The following is a 20,205-nucleotide window of genomic DNA, read 5'->3' as shown; positions in this document are numbered from 1 at the left end:
GTACTTGTTTGATAGTCTAACAATATTTTTTTACAGACGATCAGTAATGAATTCAATTACCGAACTTTCAGCTATTGTAAAAAATTACCGAATCCTGCGAAATTTTCTGAGTGTGAAATGACATACCCACATTCTTTCCAGCCGCTACCAAATTTTGGGTCAAAACCTATCCAAAATCAACTAAAGTGCATCTCTCCATTTTTAGGTAACGAAATATGATATAAATAAATTTATATAAAGGTAAATGTAACTTTGCTTTGTTATGGCAAAGCTTACTAGTCATTTTTTTACGATAAAGTCAAAGTTTGAGTAGATAACGACCTAATTTTGGGTAGCTTATAGAAGAGCTTGACAATGAGTCATTTCTCCTAAAAAAATAAGTAAACTCGATTTTCAGTGCAATCCATCGCAGCCGTCCAACTTATGCTACTAGGTGGATTCTGCCAAAAACAATAAGGGATCGTTAATCGTCTTCTAGTATAGTCCTGCTCTCGTGGTATCAGAGAACAAACGGAGTCCATCACCTTGCTTTCTCCTAGACTCGAAGGGACACGAGAGTGTACTAGATACTCGTACGTATAAGAAATCAGAACAAATTGGCTCAAATTGCACGTTCCAAATTCAAATAAAAGGTATCTGGATCCCAAAGCCTGCTATTGAATTTTATCCGGATCGTATTTCCGGTTTGGGAGAACCGGGTTGGAATGTGTGTAAGTTAATGAATAAAGTGAATTTCTCAGTGAATCCTCGACAAATTTTCATTGTTGAATTTTCTCCGGATACGACTCCCGGTTCCGAAATTACTGGCTAAAGTAAGTATAAAAATTTCAACTTTAAGAACCAGTTATTATGCATGACATTGAAAAATCCAGCAAAATACTTCCAACCAATCGAATAAGTTGGGCAGGTCTGGCTTACCATTTTTTGTGGAGAGCATCATTTCGCTCATGTTTTGTCCATAAGAGACATATACAAGTCTGAGTTTGAAAAAACTGAAACAGCCATTTGGAGGGTTTTTGATAGGTTGTACTATTGTTATTGTTATTCCCTCTTAGCATGATGATGTATTTTTTGCAAAGCTTCTATATCTGCTAGGGCAATATGCACAAAAAAAATTACGGTGGTAATAGAACATTCGATATTAATATGGTTGAAAAATCTGTCTTAACATATCTCACATAAATTACAAATCTGAAATATTTTCACAACAACTTGAAATTCAAAAAAGTTATATTTCTTACTTGAGTTCCACTACTTTGGAACTAGACATAAGTCAAAACTAAAATGAAAGCAACGATGTTCCATCATAATAAAATCAATTAAGCTTACACAATGTTATTTTAGAAAAACATTTTGCAAGCTTAATTGGTGGTCGGGCGATCTCTAATGTTTATGCTAAGTGAGTAACTATAGATGTTATTTTCATTTATTCACGAGTTCATGTATTTTAATCCAATTATGTTTTTATTTTGTGTGGATTCATTTCTCATACAATGAATTCTCATATTATGTGAATGTATTTTCTCTACATATAAAAAAATCTATCGTGGTACTCTGTATTTGAAAAGTGAGTGTTGTGCTCTTTGGAAGGTATCATTCAAAACAGTTCCAGTTCTCTAAAGAGGAGATCTAAAATTAAAAGTGAAAATAATTGAGTGCATTTGAACTTCTTGGCAGAGTAATAGTATCAAAATACGTCAAAATAAATTTGGTTTCATTTTCTCTTTAGAGGAAAACAAATTCACAATAAACTGGAAAGTATAGAAAGAAACCCGAAAGGAATCTCATCAATATTTGACATGATTTTTATGCAGTTTGAATTGCGCATGTTCTGAGAGAGATTAGGCATTTTTAGGTAATGGTCCATATGCGAATACACAAGTTGCTTGTTCCTGTTGTCAGTGTACAAATTGATAACAACACATATCGTTTATCGCTCAATTTTTAGAAATCCAAATAGAGGTTAGTATCGTTTAGATTTATTCGAAGTATTGTTTGTACCTATTCAGTGCGAATTTGTCAAAACTGTTTACATTTCGCTAGTGTTTTTAATTGGACGTTGGATAAACCATTCGTATTTAATAGGACAGAGGTTGTGCCGATTTCCACGCGTATATTTGTAAAGTTGTCTCAAGGTTAAAAAATGTGAACGAAGCGTGGTTTATCCTTGTTGCAGATTTATTTATGATCAGGTAGAGCTTCGCTATAATAAATAGTCGAGAGGAATGAATACTCAAATAACAAACACAAAAACTGTACGAATCAGAGCTAGAAGTCAAGAGCTGAACGATTTTGGAAATAATAAAAATAATGATTCTATGAATGGATTTGTACCGAAGTGCAATGACGAAACAATTGAATCCAATATTCAATTTTTAAAGTCAACCGAAAATGATGAGAAGGGCTATTCTCATAATAAAAACGTTGAATCCTTGCCCAGCAGTAAAAAGAATAAAGCTATTGTAGTAAATTTTGCATCTGGTACTATGACTAAAAGCACAATACAGCATCAATATGTTGGCAATACCTCACCTCACGTACAAATATGGAGTGCACAATATAATCACTACAGGATATGCGTAACAGTGATATGTCTTTCAACTTTATTCGTTGGGCTAGTAATCGGTTATGTACTTTCTCCTTTACTTGGATATTCACAAAGCTGCACACTAAGACAGAACTGGGAAAATAAGCGGCAAATTTGTCTATCAGAAGAATGTGTGAGAACAGGTTAATCTATTAAAAATAAAAAATGAATCACACATTAAAGTTTATGAAATTTCAGCATCTTCATTACTCGCAGCCATGGATCGAACTGTTGATCCTTGTGTTGATTTTTTTCAGTTTGCTTGCGGAACATGGAACAAAAAACATGTGATACCAGAAGACAGAAGTTCTATAAGCACGTTTGAGGTACTGTGAAATGATGTGATAATTATTTCAATGCTAATTAGTTGCAATACGCATTAGGTGCTAGCAGACCAACAACAAATGATATTGAAAGGAGTTTTAGAAGAATCGACTGATATCAATGATAATCAAGCAACTATTAAAGCAAAAATGTTTTATAAAAGCTGCATGGATCTACGTAAGTAAAATTCTTATTATATCTAGTCCGCTGCGATTGATTGTTTATTTAAGAGCAAATTCGCCGAATCGGTATAAAACCTTTACGCCACGTGCTCAAGCTGCTTGGCGGTTGGCCTGTAACCGAACAACAATGGGTGCCTCCCACTACTAGTGTGGAATACTTACTTGGACTGCTAAGAGGAGTCTACAGTGAACCTGTGCTGGTTGAATTATATGTTGGAGCTGATGATAAGAACTCAAGTAGGAATATTTTACAGGTACTAACGTATTTTACATGGTATTTTACATGAAAACAAAGAGAATCTTAATATTACCCTTATTTGCCGATCGTATGTGAATGCAATGCAAGAAAATAGTTATATTAACTCTCAGTTTTTACCGATATTAGATTTTGTGTGCATATGTATGTATGGAAATAAAACAAGCTTCGCTCGAAGGATTTTTACACCTAATAGAAGTTCATATTATAATATGATCCTAGTATCATCCCGGGTTGGCGGTTCAATCACCCCTATTCTGTATTTCGATCGAATCGGATTTTCTCGAACGAATGTAAAAATTTACATTCTGTAATTCGATCGAGTGATGCTTTTGTATGGAAAACTTGAATTCGATCGAGCTACAAAATGCAAAATTCCGTAGTCGATCGAAACAATCCGATTCGAACGAAATACAGAATTGGGGTGAATATATAGGACTGCGAAATCTGTTGAAACTGAACGGTTAGATTTCACAAATGGAATGTAATAATAACAAGTATTTGTTTTCATTCGTAACCGAATGTTCGAAGTGAGCACACGCGTTTTTTAACAATCGACATCGGTAAGACGAAGGTGCCTATCACAGCAGAGGCTGTAGTATAGGCATTAAATAAAAGTGATAAAAAGTAGCATCCCCGCAAGTGAGTTCTGTCTGTGCACCGGTTTTGTATCGGTATCGACAGTAGACGCTATTGTGCTATCCTCGGGCAGCAGTTATTTCTATTGTTTGCTACCCGCATCGCAGCAGCCAAATCCTGAGTCAAGGTCACGCTGAAGCACAACGAAGGAGTGAAGGAGCAACTCACCTAACAGCTTACCGTGACATACTGTTAAGTATTTTCTCAAACTTTTTCTTTCAACTTTTACTATTCATATATTTTCTTTTCATTTTATTTCTTTCTTTTTCATTTCAAGTGCGGGAGACTTCTTTACTCCCGCACTTTAAATATGAATATTGATGACAGTGGGGGTGTCTCGGAGGAGGGCGAAGCTGAACGAATGAACGAAGAACATTTAGAGGCTGAGTTTGCTTCCGAGATGCCATCTACCCCTCCTATACCATCTCCCCCTCCGATACCATCTCCCCCTCCGATACCATCTCCCTCTCCGATGCCATTTCCCTCTCCGATGCCTCCATCTCCCTTTAAGATATTGCCTGCTCGCCAAAAAGTTTACCAAGACGATGGCTCGGGGGGTCCGTGGGTGGTATACTTCCGGCCCAAATTAAAGTCTCTCAGAGTTTTAAATATTGCTCGGGACCTGGAAAAACATTACTCGGCAATAAAAACAATAGATAAGGTTTCGCCAAACAAGTTACGCGTTGTTGTGTCCGACCTGAAGCAAGCAAACGGGATTGCTACCAACGAGTTGTTCACGAAGGAGTACCGCGTGTACGTCCCGTCTCATGTGGTGGAGATCGACGGTGTGGTCCGTGACGAAAGTCTGACAATCGAAGATCTGATGAAGGACGGGGTAGGCCGTTTCAAAAACCCCGACCTTCAACCAGTGAAAATTTTGGAGTGCAAGCAATTGCACTCCAAATCGATAGATGGTAAATTTTACCAATCGGACTCATTTCGCGTGACTTTTGCCGGATCTGCACTTCCAAATTATTTGGTAGTGAGTGGAGTTCGTCTACCTGTTCGGCTGTATGTACCGCGGGTAATGCATTGTACAAGCTGCAAACAGCTAGGTCATACGGCAACCTATTGTTGCAACAAACTGCGATGCGGCAAATGCGGAGAGGCCCATGAGGACGATCTCTGCAGAAGAGCAGTGGAAAAGTGTTGCTACTGCGGGGAGAATCCTCATGATCTTTCGGTGTGCCCTACGTACATACAGCGTGCGGAGAAATTGAAGCGATCCGTGAAAGAACGTTCCAAACGTTCTTATGCGGAAATCTTAAAAAGAACCACTCCATCGACCCCTGAGAACCCGTTTGCAATCTTGCCAGTTGAAGAGGATACCTCTGACGACCCAGGCGAAGGACCTTCCTACACACAGGTTGAAGGAAGCAGGAAAAGACAAAATCTGGCTTCTCCCAAGCTTCCTCGTAAAGGCCTCAGACTGTCCTCTTCGTCACAAAAGAACCAAACGGAAACAAAAAGTGCTGACTCAAAACCGAAGCAAACACCTCCTGGGTTCAAAAAACTTAGGGATGATAAGGAGTACCCAGCACTTCCTGGGGCATCAAAAACCCCGAATGACCCCAAAGCACAACCAGAAAATCCAACAAACGCTGGATTATTGAAATTTTCTGATATCGTGGACTGGATATTAACAGCCTTCAATATTACTGATCCTCTGAAAAGCTTCCTAACTGCTCTACTGCCAACAGTAAGGACATTTTTAAAACAGTTGACTGAACAATGGCCCCTCCTTGCAGCGATCGTATCTTTTGATGGATAATTTACCACTGAGAATCGAAGATATGATCATTGTGCTTCAGTGGAATTGCAGAAGTATCATCCCAAAACTTGATTCTTTCAAACACTTAATACATACTCATAATTGCGATGTATTCTCCTTGAGTGAAACTTGGCTTACTTCTAACATCAACCTCGACTTCCATAATTTTAACATAATCCGCCTGGACCGAGAAGACTCTTATGGAGGGGTACTTTTAGGGATTAAAAAGTGCTATTCATTTTATCGTATTAACCTCCCCTCGACACCGGGAATTGAAGTTGTTGCTTGCCAAATTAATATTAAAGGCAAAGATCTATGTATAGCTTCTATCTACATTCCTCCCAGAGTCTCGATAGGGCATCGTCGGCTTGCAGACATCATAGAACTTCTTCCTTCACCGCGGCTGGTTTTAGGGGACTTTAACTCGCATGGTACAGGATGGGGCTGCTTATATGATGATAATCGTTCTTCGTTAATTCAAGATCTGTGTGACAACTTCAATTTGACAATTCTAAACACGGGAGAAATGACACGGAACCCTAGACCACCAGCACAACCAAGTGCGCTGGATTTATCCCTTTGCTCGACTTCGCTACAGTTAGATTGCAAGTGGAAGGTAATCTGTGATCCTCACGGTAGCGATCACTTGCCGATCATAGTTTCTATCACCAACCGTGGAAGACCATCGGAAACAATCAATGTTTCGTACGATTTCACACGAAACATTGATTGGAAACGTTACGCGAGCTCGATGTCTGAGAAACTGGAAACATCACAGGAGCTTCCTCCGGAGGAAGAGTATACATTTTTGGCTGGCTTGATTCTTGACACCGCAATTCAAGCTCAGACGAAACGAGTACCTAGCGCGCAAACTATTATGCGTTCTCCCAACCCATGGTGGGACAAAGAGTGCTCAGAGCTGAAAACGAAAAAAGCTTCAGCCTTCATCTCGTTTAGAAGGAACGGAACTCCAGATAATTATCGGAAATACGCGGCGTTAGAATTTCAAATGAAAAGTCTGATTAAAGCTAAGAAACGCGGTTACTGGCGAAGGTTTGTTGACGGATTAACAAGAGAAACAGCAATGAGCACTCTTTGGAATACGGCCCGTCGCATGCGCAATCGAAATCACGCGAACGAAAGCGAGGAATATTCTAACCGCTGGATATTTGATTTCGCTAAGAAAGTATGTCCTGATTCTGTTCCGGAACAGAAGATATCCCGCGTCGCGACATTGAATACAAACGAAACACCGTTTTCGATGGTAGAGTTCTCACTTGCGCTCTTGTCGTGTAACAATAGAGCCCCGGGGTTAGACAGAATTAAATTCAACTTGTTGAAAAATCTGCCCGACTCTGCCAAAAGGCGCTTGTTGAATTTATTCAACAAGTTCCTCGAGGGTAATATTGTCCCACACGAATGGAGAGAAGTGAGAGTTATTACTATTCAAAAACCTGGAAAACCAGCCTCCGATCACAATTCGTATCGGCCGATTGCTATGCTTTCCTGTATTCGGAAATTGTTGGAGAAAATGATTCTCTTCCGTCTAGACAATTGGGTCGAAACAAATGGATTGCTTTCAGGTACACAATTTGGGTTCCGCAGGGGCAAAGGAACGAACGATTGTCTAGCGTTGCTCTCAACAGAAATTCAAATGGCATTTGCTCGTAAAGAACAAATGGCATCAGTTTTCCTCGACATCAAGGGGGCATTCGATTCAGTTTCCATTAACGTTCTATCTGAGAAGTTGCATCAGCATGGTCTTTCACCAGTTTTGAACAACTTTTTATATAATCTATTGTCCGAGAAACACATGCATTTTGAGCATGGTGATTTGACGACAAAGCGATTCAGTTACATGGGTCTTCCTCAGGGCTCATGCTTAAGCCCCCTTTTATACAACTTTTACGTAAATAACATTGATGAATGTATCAACACATCTTGCACGCTAAGACAACTTGCCGACGACAGTGTTGTGTCTATTATAGGACCCAAAGCTGCCGATCTCCAAGGACCATTGCAAGATACCCTCGACAACTTGTCGACATGGGCTTTTCAAATGGGTATCGAGTTCTCTACGGAGAAAACTGAGCTGGTTGTATTTTCAAGGAAGCGAGAACCTGCGCAATTACAGCTTCAACTAGGGGGTGAAACCATAGCTCAGGTTTTCACATTTAAATATCTCGGGGTCTGGTTCGATTCCAAAGGTACCTGGGGATGTCACATTAGGTATTTGAAACGAAAATGCCTACAGAGAATCAATTTCCTTCGTACAATAACCGGAACTTGGTGGGGCTCTCACCCAGGAGACCTGATCAGGTTGTACAAAACGACGATATTGTCAGTAATGGAATATGGATGTTTCTGTTTCCGCTCCGCTACGAATATTCATTTCATTAAACTGGAAAGAATTCAGTATCGTTGTTTACGTATTGCCTTGGGTTGCATGCAATCAACCCATACGATGAGTCTTGAAGTGCTGGCGGGCGTCTTACCGTTGAAAAACAGGTTCTGGGATCTCTCATATCGACTGCTAATCCGATGCGACATTTTGAATCCGATGGTGATAGAAAACTTTGAAAAGCTCGTCGAGCTTAATTCACAAACCCGTTTTATGTCCTTGTATTTTGACTACATGGCTCAGAATATAAATCCTTCTTCGTTTGTTCCCAATCTTGTTCATTTTGTGGATACTTCTAATTCTACTGTGTTCTTCGACACATCCATGAAAGAAGAAATTCGTGGAATCCCGGATCCTGTACGCCCTCAAGAGATCCCAAAAATTTTTAATAATAAATTTAAAGAAGTCGACTGTAATAAAATGTTTTACACTGACGGATCATATCTAGACGGGTCCACTGGCTTCGGTATATTCAATGTAAATTTCACCGCTTCCTATAAACTCAGTGATCCAGCTTCAGTTTACGTCGCAGAACTAGCTGCAATTCAGTATACCCTTGAGATCATTGACACTCTGCCCACAGATCACTACTTCATTGTATCGGACAGTCTCAGTTCCATTGAGGCTCTCCGTTCAGTGAAGCCTGGAAAGCACTCACCGTATTTCCTGGGGAAAATACGGGAACAATTGAGTGCTTTATCTGCAAAATCATACCAGATTACCTTGGTTTGGGTCCCCTCACATTGTTCCATACGGGGCAATGAGAGGGCGGACTCGTTAGCCAAGGTGGGCGCACTAGAAGGTGATATCTATGAAAGACCAATCTGCTTCAATGAATTTTTCAGTTGCTGTCGTCAGAAAACTCTAGCTAGCTGGCAGAATACATGGAATAGTGGAACTCTGGGACGATGGTTACACTCAATAATCCCACAGGTATCGACGAAAGCTTGGTTCCGGGGGTTGGACGTGAGCCGAGACTTTATTCGTGTAATGTCAAGGCTCATGTCTAATCATTATATGTTCAGCGCGCATCTCCGTCGTGTGGGGCTCGCTGAGAGTGGTGTCTGCGTTTGCGGTGAGGGTTATCATGACATCGAACATGTTGTTTGGACATGTGTCGAGTATTGTGATGCCAGGTCCCAACTCATAGGTTCCCTTCGGGCCCGAGGTATACCACCCTTCGTACCAGTCCGCGACGTCTTGGCAACTCGAAATCTTCCTTATATGACTCTCATCTATAACTTCTTGAAAACTATCAATGCTCAAATTTAGTGCTCTCCCTATCTCTTTCTCGTCTACAGCTCTACCGCACTCTTCTTTACGTTGCTGGAAGTATGGCCTGTGTAAACGATGCTTCGGAGCATGCACCTGCCTTGAACTGACTGAGTTGCTGGAAGCTACCCAAAAACGTCACATCAACGTCAGAACACACCAACGAAGCATCCCAATCCAGAATAATCTCTTCATTGCTACAAGCTGAAAAACATGAAGATTCATCGAACGCAAAATGTGTCTAAAAGATGTATGCCACAAACCAATGATGTATTCAAATTTCAATTCAATACTGTGTAGGTCCCACCCTCCCTATGTCCCCTTACTAACTGGGGAGTATGCCGCCCCGTAATACGGCATCCCTTTCTCTCTCCCTAACAACAAGACAATCGGCCACGTTAAGCTAAAGCAAATGAGCCTAATAAAAATTTTATTTGAAAAAAAAAAAAAAAGTATTTGTTTTGACTTGAACTTAATATTTTCTCTCTATGGCACTGTACATTGAAAGAAATCAAATGAGGTAAACAAATTAATAATTTAAAGTTATTAAAAATAACATAACTCATGTGTTGTATGCGAGGACAGTCAATCGCAGAAAAACTAAAAATGATGATACTCATAACAACTTTTCTCGTTACAGTCTTTTAATTAAGAGCGTGTCAAGCATAATTTTTAAATAGTTTCTTTAATAATAGTTCTTAACTTATACATACATTAAGTATATTGTAATGCGCATTCAGTTTAATCTCACCAATGACCACCAACATCACTTATTGAGGGGCTGGGGTCCACTAGGAGATTGATAGTACCTATTAGCTCTCTCCGGACAGTAACAGCCTGGATGCCGTGTGGAATCCGGCGGAAAAAAATGAACCAAGAATAGATCCACTGGGTTCCTGCTTCTATGTCGTAAAAGGCGACAATTGCAGGAGATTCTTTTTCCTTTCAGTTATTAGGTTTTTTCAATATCTAACTGATTGAAATAATTCACTTCTGATTACTCCATTTTACTAAATTATCTCTTCATTCAACCTATCAATTTCCGTCTAGCTTCGGAGAAAAGTTTTATTAGGAATGTTTTCTTCTTCCATGTTATTGATTGTCTTTCAGGATTGTAAATTGAATGATAAAAATCAACTAATGCGCAAATCCGTTGATATTACAAAGATAATAACAGAGATAACATATATCGGTATATTGAATACATAGTAAAAATACACTTGATGTTAATATTTCAAACAATAAATTAATATTTTTCTCGGTAGCTGGCTGCCCAGATCAACCAATATAACAAATAAATAATTTTATTAAATAATTAAAATAATAAATTGGAAATAATAAAGGATTAGGACGCGCGTGAGGTCTGTCGACTTTTGTTTGTGATTTAAAAAGATTTTATAACAACTGCTTAGAATATGTCAATGCAATGAATCAGCAGTTTTGTCTAAATTTTATTCACTCGTTTATTTTGTAATTTCATTTATAAAAAATAGGGAAGTTCTTATTCTTTACGCGATAGTATTGTAAATTTTTCTTCAGTTTTCTCGAATAAGAGCTCTCGGGAAGTCAGTGAGTTTAGTGGTGCATCCGAGCATCTTGAAACCGGAACATACTGAGTGGTGCGGGAATACTACCAACACTGAATTTTTCACTAACAAATATCCTTCTTCTGTGACACTTGTGGAGTGCGCAGTAGTATATACGGTCTCTAGTAACAACAAGTGTTGGACTAACATCCCTTCCCATTCCTTAGACGATCTACGTTCGGGCCTGGCCGGCGCCGGTACTGATCAATGAATGCTGGGATTACCAGAAGATGTACATTGAAGGATGATTTACCAGTCCCAGGTCGGATCATCTAGAAATTCCCTGTACAATTTCAGCTAATCCCGATCAGTAACGGAGTAGCAACCAGGGGTGGTCGCTCAAGCTCAATGACCACCAACATCACTTATTGCTAGGAATCTCCGAGGCTAACTTTCCACTAAATTTTCGGTGTATTCGAGGGGAAGTGGCTTCCAAATGAGTCGAATTTGTCGGGAGAGCTACTTCAAAGTGTAAACACGTTTTCCACGGAGCTTCTGCTTGATGTGAACTCAGACGTTTGTGATAGGGTTTGCATCAGGCGATTGCGAATTTTTCCCGTTTCCATTAAGTACAGAGCCGGCTCCAGCGTTTGGGATCATTATCTTATTGCAAGATGCAGGTCCGCCATATTACGTTATTTGCGCACAGATGTTCCGAATGGCGACACTGAAGACAGAGGATTCCTCTACCGATACTTACCGATATACACGCTCTTGCTTAACAAACTCTACATTCGCCACACTAAAAATAATTTCATTATCACAATATGTTTTTGATGGAAAACAAGTGCATAGTGAATTTTTAATTGCCACAGAAAGTATGCCAAACTTTTAAATTAAATAATTTGATTCGAGCCCAATTCTTATACGGGCTAGTTAAATGTGATATTACGACTTGATACTTAGTCTTAAACAACCGTTAATTTTGTTCATCTAGTATTTTGAACTTTCGAAATAAATTAGTCACATTATTTCTGACGTTTATTAGATGCTTGTAACGTCGTAACGACATTGGATTTGTTTCAGCTGTGACTGAGCGGGTTTAAGTGATGATGTGCAATATTTAACACACTTTACCCTATAACTCTGAAACCGGAAGTCGGATCTGGATGAAATTCAGGACCCTGCATTTGAACCTAAGTTTGTGGAAATCGGGAAGTCGATTTTTCAAGTGATTGCATAACCTTTCTATATGAGAAAGGCAAAAAATCATTAGTTAGAGCGAGATCTGCTGTCTCTGTCCAATGCATTGGCTTAAAGGTTAAGATAATAATTGGTGTCATTGCTTCGGATTTTCGAAATGCTGTACCAATGGTACAGCACTTTTGGCACTTAAAATGTCGTTTTGTCGTGAATACGACTTACTTTACTATAGGGCGCCTTTTCAAAATTTACCCTCTGAGAGAATGATAAGTTTTTGATCGTGAATATCTCCTGTTGTATCTAATGAATCAACATAATTCTTGCTACATACCATCGGAAATATGATCACAATTTTATGATAAAATTTTAAGTGGTGTGACATAATCTCAGATAGTTCAAAATTAAACTTTTCTGAAATGTTTGGTAGAAACGAGTATCAAAGAGGATAATTCATAAGGCGCGTTTGCCTTTCTCGTATTTTGAAAGCTCATAGCTCAGTGATCTGTGAAAGAATTTATATAATCTAACTACCAATAGAATCGAAATTTTTCAACTCAAACGTGTATAGAAACAGCATTGAAGTATTTCAATAGTATCTGTCTCATTTGACCCATGTCAACACCAGCCAATCATAACGCGTTCTGAGGAAGAGAACGAAATATCTGCTATATAATTGTACAAATCGTTCGAGAAAAATGTTCCGAACAGTGCTTAATATCGTAGTGAGTTCCACAATTTGGTCCTTCTGAAAGGCAGGAATGAATCCCGTACAGCATCCTGATAGTTTCTTTCAATGAAATGCAAATCCGAAATGAAATAATCGACATTAAAATTCTATATGCTGCTATTTTTGTAGCCGTTAGGACCGCCCATTAGTAAAAAAGCTACAAACGAAATCACGTAAAAAGAAACTTCTTAACAATAATTGAATCATTTTGGATTCTATCGCCACTGCGAGCAGATGTATTGTGCGTCGTTTGCAAAGCTAGTTTCGCTTCCGACAAGAGAGATTACGTCACAGCTACTAGTCGTTTGCATTGGTGAAAAAACAACGAAAGGAGGACAACGGTGGGGAGCATCACACAAAATCAGCCGTTCTACTGGCTTTAAAAGTTTTCTAAAGCGCTATTAGGATGTCTTCTTCGCAAATCGAAGTTAAAAAACCTCAGTTTTAGTCCAAATCTAGAACTGTTTGATTAGATTTGTGCACTTTTCGCTGTGTGAAATTCACAGTAATCGAGATCAAGTGAAGCCTTCTTTGTTTTTGCGAAAAATGTGAAAAAGGGGAATGCTTACATAATTCATACAATTGATCAACTAATTGATATTCGGAAGTGTTAAGAAACATGTCAGTTGTTTTCATATTCACGACATCCAGTTATGTCTCTGACATTACCCACCCGCCTTTTTTTTTAATAAAAAAATAATCGAGTATTCAAGAACGATCACGAAATATATTATATTCAAAGTATTGGTTCTCGCTTCCAACACATTATGTTCTCTTTTTGGCAATTGATGGATACCATCTCAAAAGATTTATTTTGAAATCCATTCATCGAGCCGTTTTCGCACATCCACGAAAATTTGGAAGTATTGCTTAGCCAGAGCGCCCCTTCGACGAAAAGAGACAATCATTATAAGTTACCTGATCTGGTGAAGCTCCCAATCAAGCGTAGACATTGTTTCTTAGACCACTTTGGCTGAATCTGGATGAGCATTATCATGCTGCAGAATTACTTTGCGGACGATATTAACTGTTTCGCCGGGTTTAAGAAACTCATAGTACAATGAATCCTTCTAATTCCACCACAGACATAGTCTTGTCTTTTTAACAGAACAATCCGACGATGAATCTCTAAAAAATATCCTTTTTTCGCTATCAGTTGAATTTGTAAGTACAAAACTCTTTCTTTCGTAGAGTAAAACCCGCATTTCCATCTGTCGTTCGCCCAGTCTGTGTGGAACTCATTTACCAACTCTTTGATTATTCCCATGGCTCTTAGGTGATCGGAAAAAGCTTTCCGAGTGACACTCAACTGCTTCGCCATCTACCCCTAAATGATCTTTCGCCGAGTTTGTGTATCATTTTCATCCAATAATGATTGAAATTCGTCATCTTCAAGCTTTTTCGTGTTTTTTGTTAGTAACATAAAAATTGCCTGCTTTGAATCATTGAAACCAGCGTTCACGAGTTCTGATGGTTAGAGAAAGATCGTCATAAGTCTCTACAAGAACTCGATGACTTTTTCTTTTGGGGTTTCTTTTTTTATTTCAGATGCCCTCGGCATGGTAAAGCTAATACAGCGTGCCTTTAAAAACATATTGGTAAAAATTTCAGGGTGAAGTGTGTTAAAATTTGAAAACTGTCATTAAGAGCAAAGATCCAAACAAGGAAAAAATTCTTTTAAATTTGACTCAAAGCTATTTCAATTTGTATGTTAGTCGCTGGCAATAAGAATCGACCTCTGGTATACCGATTTTCAGCTCTCGGTTCCGAAGGTACCGAAAATAGTGGTCAAACACTTTAAAACGGGACTCAGAACCGCCTTAACCGATTTCCACAAACTTAGGCTCAAATGAAAGATCTTTTGGTCCTTTGGCTATTGAGCTTCATTGGAGTCCGACATCCGGTTCCGGATCTACTGTGTGCGACAATGCAAAAAAACAGGATTTTTTCATAAGTTTTACTCATAACTGTTTACAAATTGAAAACGTTATGCTTGTTTGTTGAAAATGTTTTGTAACCGACAAACCGCCTTTTTTACCTTTCTCTATAGAAGTTACTGGAAAATCAAATTTTTGATCGAAGCTTCGGAGACCCCTTATACCATACGACTCAGCTCGACGAGATCGGCAAATGCCTGTGTGTATATTTTCGATGTTTGCATGACTATTACCTGTGATTTCTAGGATATAATAGTATGGATGACTTAAACGACGAACCCATTTTTTCTTACCAATTTTATCGGAGATGACGAAACCAATTTCGATAACCTTAGACTTATTTGAAAGCTACTATTGGATTATTGAGGAAGTTTGACGATCAAATGGTAGTCACTGCCAATGTTACACACATTCTTTGTGTAACCAATTCATACATCCATCTTCAGCGTGAGCTTACTAATTTAACTCACACCCGTTTCGAACAACAAATTATTTTTGCAATTTCTGAAAGTAACGTAAAAATAGAATGAATGAGTAAATTTTATTTATACTCGGTTTTAACCGTTTGGTATTTCACCGAGGTGAACACGTAAAGAACTAGGTGGATTTAAACTGATTTTCTATCTTTCCGGAGGTATAAATTTAATCGCGAGAAAGACTGAACTAAACATAATGTAAACAACCTCAATTATTATAAAAATGGCCTTTTCTATTTTAACATATTCTAAGAATTACTGCAATTTTTAGTATTTATGTCGTACATATTAATGTCTACTATTTAGAAAAACGTGTGTTTCTGAACCATGCGTTACAAACGCTATCTCTCTAGTCGAGTAAGCATATTGTTTCGATGATTTGTCGACTTTCAGTCAACGGGTTGCGAATTAATTGATGCCATTATCTTTGCATAAGTCTAACGAACCACACAGCAAAATTAGCGTGAAAAATGTGCTACACTTCTGTTACAGTCGCTCGAAGATGCAAAGCGAATGCTCCTATTTTTATTGTATAATTATATTGGAGCTGAGAAGATTATAGGTTACTCTGAGAAGAAAATATCGATAATATCGATTTATTTTGATTTAACAGATTGATCAGCTTGTTCTTGCACTTCCATCACGTGATTACTATTTGAAGACAAGCAGTGAAGGTGATCTCAAAGCGTACCATCGTTACATGACACAGATTGCAATATTGCTTGGTGGTGATTCCAAAAGAGCTTCGGAAGAATTACAAGATATTATTAATTTTGAAGTACGGTTAGCGAATGCATCACTCCCAGAAGCAGACAGACACGATACCAGTGCAATCTACAAAAAAATTACGTTGAATCAACTGCAGTATATAGTACCGCAAATCAATTGGAAAGAATATTTGCAAGTATGTAAAATTCACATGTTGAATATCTAAATATTATTTTAACTTTATGTTAGACGACTTTGGGAAACGTCAAACTTGATGAGAATGAAGAAATTGTTAGCTACGCGATGCCATATTTGATAGAGATGGGTCGAATACTTAATGAAACCGATAAACGAGTAATACATAATTATGCTATTTGGCGATTCGTAATGTCGATTATGACCCATATGATCGATGACTATCAAAAAGAACGAGTTGAATTTAAAAAAATTCTGCTTGGTATTCAATCTGAACGGCACAGATGGTCGCAGTGTGTAGAGTGGACTAACAAAAAATTAGGAATGGCTGTAGGAGCTCTATTTATTAGAGATAATTTCAATCACGACAGCAAAGAAACTGCTCTGGAAATGATACACACCATTAGAGAAGCATTTAATGAGCTTTTAGCTGATAACCATTGGATGGATGATGAAACTCGATCAGTTGCCAAAGAAAAGGCTGACAAAATGAATGAAAGAATCGGTTACCCAGAAATATTAACGAACTCTGCAGAGCTCGATAAAGAGTATATAAATGTAAGTCTATACATACCTGTGACTTAAAAATTATCATGAAACTTTTTATTTCAGCTGACTATCTCGAAAGATCATTTTTTGAACAACATTCTGAAAATACTGAAATGGGAGGCTGAACGTAATATGCAAATGCTAAGAAAACCAGTCGATAAAGATAAATGGACCACAGAACCCGCTGTAGTAAATGCATTTTATAATCCCAACAAAAATGATATAGGTGAAATATTATTTACTAAACATAGTCACACTACTATAATTACAATATCAATTTATAACACTACAATAGCAAAATTATTATAAAGGGTGATTTTTTAAGAGGTATAGGATTCGATTATCAAATTTGAGAAAATTGATGAAATCTTTATTGGAATCGATAGAACGATCAATAGCTTCCAGTACGTCAATCGTTGCTGGTTTATCCTTGTAGACATGAGTCTTAACATGGCCCCACAAGAAATAGTCCAAAGACGGTCAATCACACGATCTAGTCGGCAAATTGATGGACCCAAAACGTAAGATAAACTGTTCACCGAATGCGGCTCTCAATTTGGTCATTGTTTCGCATGCCGTATGGGATGTGGCACCGGCTTGTTGAAACCACATGGCAGGCATGTCCAATCCATCCATTTTAGGCAAAATAATTTCGTCGATCATCACACGGTAGCGCGCGCCATTCACTGTATCGTTCCATCCATCGTCGCCTTTGAAGAAGTACAACACGATGATGCCACCGGCCCATATCCGCACCAAACAGTGACTTTTTTGGGATGCATTGGTAGCTATTTCAATGCTTCTGGCTGGTCTTCACTCTAGATGCGTCAATTTTACTTGTTGATATATTGATTCAACCAGAAATGGGCTTCGTCGCAGAACACAATTTTTCGAAATAAAAGTGGATCTTAATCTCTTAACATGCATGAATTTTGATAGTAAAATTCAATAAAATGCAAAAGTTGTTCGTTCGTTAATCGACTCATGATTAAATTATAGACCAAACTGTACTAGTTTGACATTGACACAAGATACGATTCACGCGTGTTGCCAAAAAGATACCTGCAAGAAATCACCCTTTAATACCAATCTAGCTGGTATAATAATATTTAATTATTGTTATTATTATTATTATTATTAATATTATTATTATTATTAATAATAATAATAATAATATGAACCATAGTAACGTTATCATATTCATCTCACGTTTGATCAAAAGAAATAAACACTAATTCAGAAAATTTCACCAGTATTTCCAGCAGGTATACTACAGCCACTTTTTTATAGTCAACATTTCCCAAAATCACTTAATTATGGTGGCATTGGAGTAGTAATCGGCCATGAAATTACACACGGATTTGATGACAAAGGACGCCAGTTTGACAAAGATGGGAACATGATGCAATGGTGGAATAATGCCACCATTCAAGCTTTTCGTGAGAGAACTCAGTGTATAATAGATCAGTACTCTCGTTACAAAATAAATGAAGTTAACTTATATATGAATGGAAGAATGACTCAAGGAGAAAACATAGCCGATAATGGTGGACTCAAGCAATCATTTCGGGTAAGCTTAGCATGATATTTTTTTGCTCATTCCAAAAGTTGTAATTTTTTTTTAGGCTTATCGGAAATGGGTTAAACATCATGGGCCAGAACTCGAGCTTCCTAGCATGAACATGACCCACGACCAACTGTTTTTCTTAAATTATGCTCAGATTTGGTGCGGCTCTATGCGCCCAGAAGATGCTCTGACCAAAATACGATCATCGGTGCATTCTCCAGGTATTGTGCGTGTTATTGGTCCACTGTCCAACTCCAAAGATTTTGCAGAAGCGTATAATTGTTCGTTGGGATCGCCTATGAATCCAGTCAACAAATGCAGTGTGTGGTGAAGCTTCATTGTAGAAATTTGTTCTTTAGATAACGATCGTTTATTACCGTGATATAAAAAATTATTACTGTTTTGTTCTAAAAATATATCCTAAGATGAATGGAGTTTACAATTAATGTTGATTATTTGAAAACCAAATTGTAAATTTATCATAGCTCACTTTGATACAAACTTTGAACAAACATGTCCGCATTTTGAATAACAAACAACTTTATATATTTGACACTGATCCTAAAGTGGAATAAAAAATGAGAAATGTAAATTAATTGGTTTTCTTTCGGAGGCTATTTGAGAATACGATCTGCTCGATGGTTAATGACCGATACACACTGAAATGCTGCTAATTCGTTATAATAATTTTAAAACAATGGTGCATGCTGTGGCAATCGAAAGTCGTAATGCTTTTGGTTTTACTTAAATAAGATATGTAAAATCACAAAAAACAGAACCTGAGCCTAATAATCTTCTTTCGAAAACGTATGTAAGCTTTAGTATCGATGGACGGTGGTAAATACCCCCATCTAATCTATTTCTATTACTTATCTAATGTCATAAAGCATATATTATATAGAAACTTCTAATGACTTCTTGAAAAGCGTGCTCACCGAAAATTTTAATTGTGGAATTGTTATTTACTCTGACTGTTTCGACAAAAAACTATTGATTGAACTGATATATCCAGTGGCTCTTCGTATTTAACTTGTTGAAAAATTGCACAAGTTATTGAAAAAGGCCACAGATATTCTGAAAAGGTTTAATACTGAAAATTCATCAATATCAAGAATTAGAACAAAATGACTCAAGTGGCACGTTCCACTGGTTGGTTGTAAATTTGTGCCTTTTCATAGCTTCTCATAAATTTTCTAAATTCAGCCTCGAGTCGCCAAAGTACGGATCAAAATTCTTTCTTTCTAGCGAAATACTCGATTTTTCAACGCACTAACACAACAGACTAACAGACATGACACTATTAGTAAATTCTTCTAAAAATCGAATTTTGTGGGCACTATGGCACTGCGCGAACTATTTACTATCGGTTCACCCCTTGTGTTTTGTGGAAGTTTTTTTTACTAGCGGTGGGGTTGGGAATCGAACCCAGGTGGGCTGCGATAAAGGCATCGACTAACCCATCCCGCTGTACACGTCCCCAATGGAACATTTTTTTTTGTTCGGATTCGACGAAACGCCAGGCTCGTGCATGGATTGGTATGACGTGGACTAGCCGTCGTTGAAATTTGTTCTCGACAATCTCGCTCCGTCCCACAAGTGCACTGAAAGAGAGTGAAATGAGCGAAAACCATCAACAAAACAGGCACATAAAGGCCATACTCTCAGAGGATTCAATCATTTCAATTTTTCACACTCATTGCACTCTCTCTCAGTGCGCCTGTGGGACGACGCGAGATTGTCGAGTACGAATTTCAACGACGGCTAGCCCACGTCATACCAATACATGCGCGAGCCTGGTCCCGTGATAATAGCTATAGGAATTGTTACTACTGCTTCGCGTTTTGCCTTCGGCTCACCAGTGCTTAAAGAAGTTCAAATTGAAAAA

At 38.1% G+C, this 20,205-nt stretch overlaps 1 protein-coding gene across 3 annotated transcripts; it reads left to right on the top strand.

Annotated features, from left to right (window-relative positions):
- The first annotated feature begins 1,572 nt into the window (after positions 1–1,572).
- On the top strand, positions 1,573–18,897 carry LOC131435715 (neprilysin-1-like). Of its 3 annotated transcripts, none has more exons than XM_058603871.1 (10): positions 1,573–1,962; positions 2,177–2,730; positions 2,786–2,913; positions 2,971–3,088; positions 3,142–3,347; positions 15,915–16,205; positions 16,259–16,762; positions 16,817–16,979; positions 18,007–18,323; positions 18,379–18,897. In XM_058603871.1, exons 2-10 carry the CDS (start codon positions 2,226–2,228, stop codon positions 18,649–18,651), a joined length of 2,505 nt encoding a protein of 834 aa, XP_058459854.1. In that variant the 5' UTR covers positions 1,573–1,962; positions 2,177–2,225; the 3' UTR covers positions 18,652–18,897. The 3 variants fall into 3 exon arrangements, with proteins under 3 accessions (XP_058459854.1, XP_058459852.1, XP_058459851.1); XM_058603869.1 differs by having other exon boundaries at positions 2,086–2,730; XM_058603868.1 differs by having other exon boundaries at positions 2,044–2,730.
- The last annotated feature ends 1,308 nt before the right edge of the window (positions 18,898–20,205 follow it).

Source organism: Malaya genurostris, chromosome 3 (genome assembly GCF_030247185.1).
Source record: "Malaya genurostris strain Urasoe2022 chromosome 3, Malgen_1.1, whole genome shotgun sequence".
NCBI lineage: Eukaryota > Metazoa > Arthropoda > Insecta > Diptera > Culicidae > Malaya > Malaya genurostris.
This window is presented reverse-complemented; position numbering and strand designations above follow the sequence as displayed.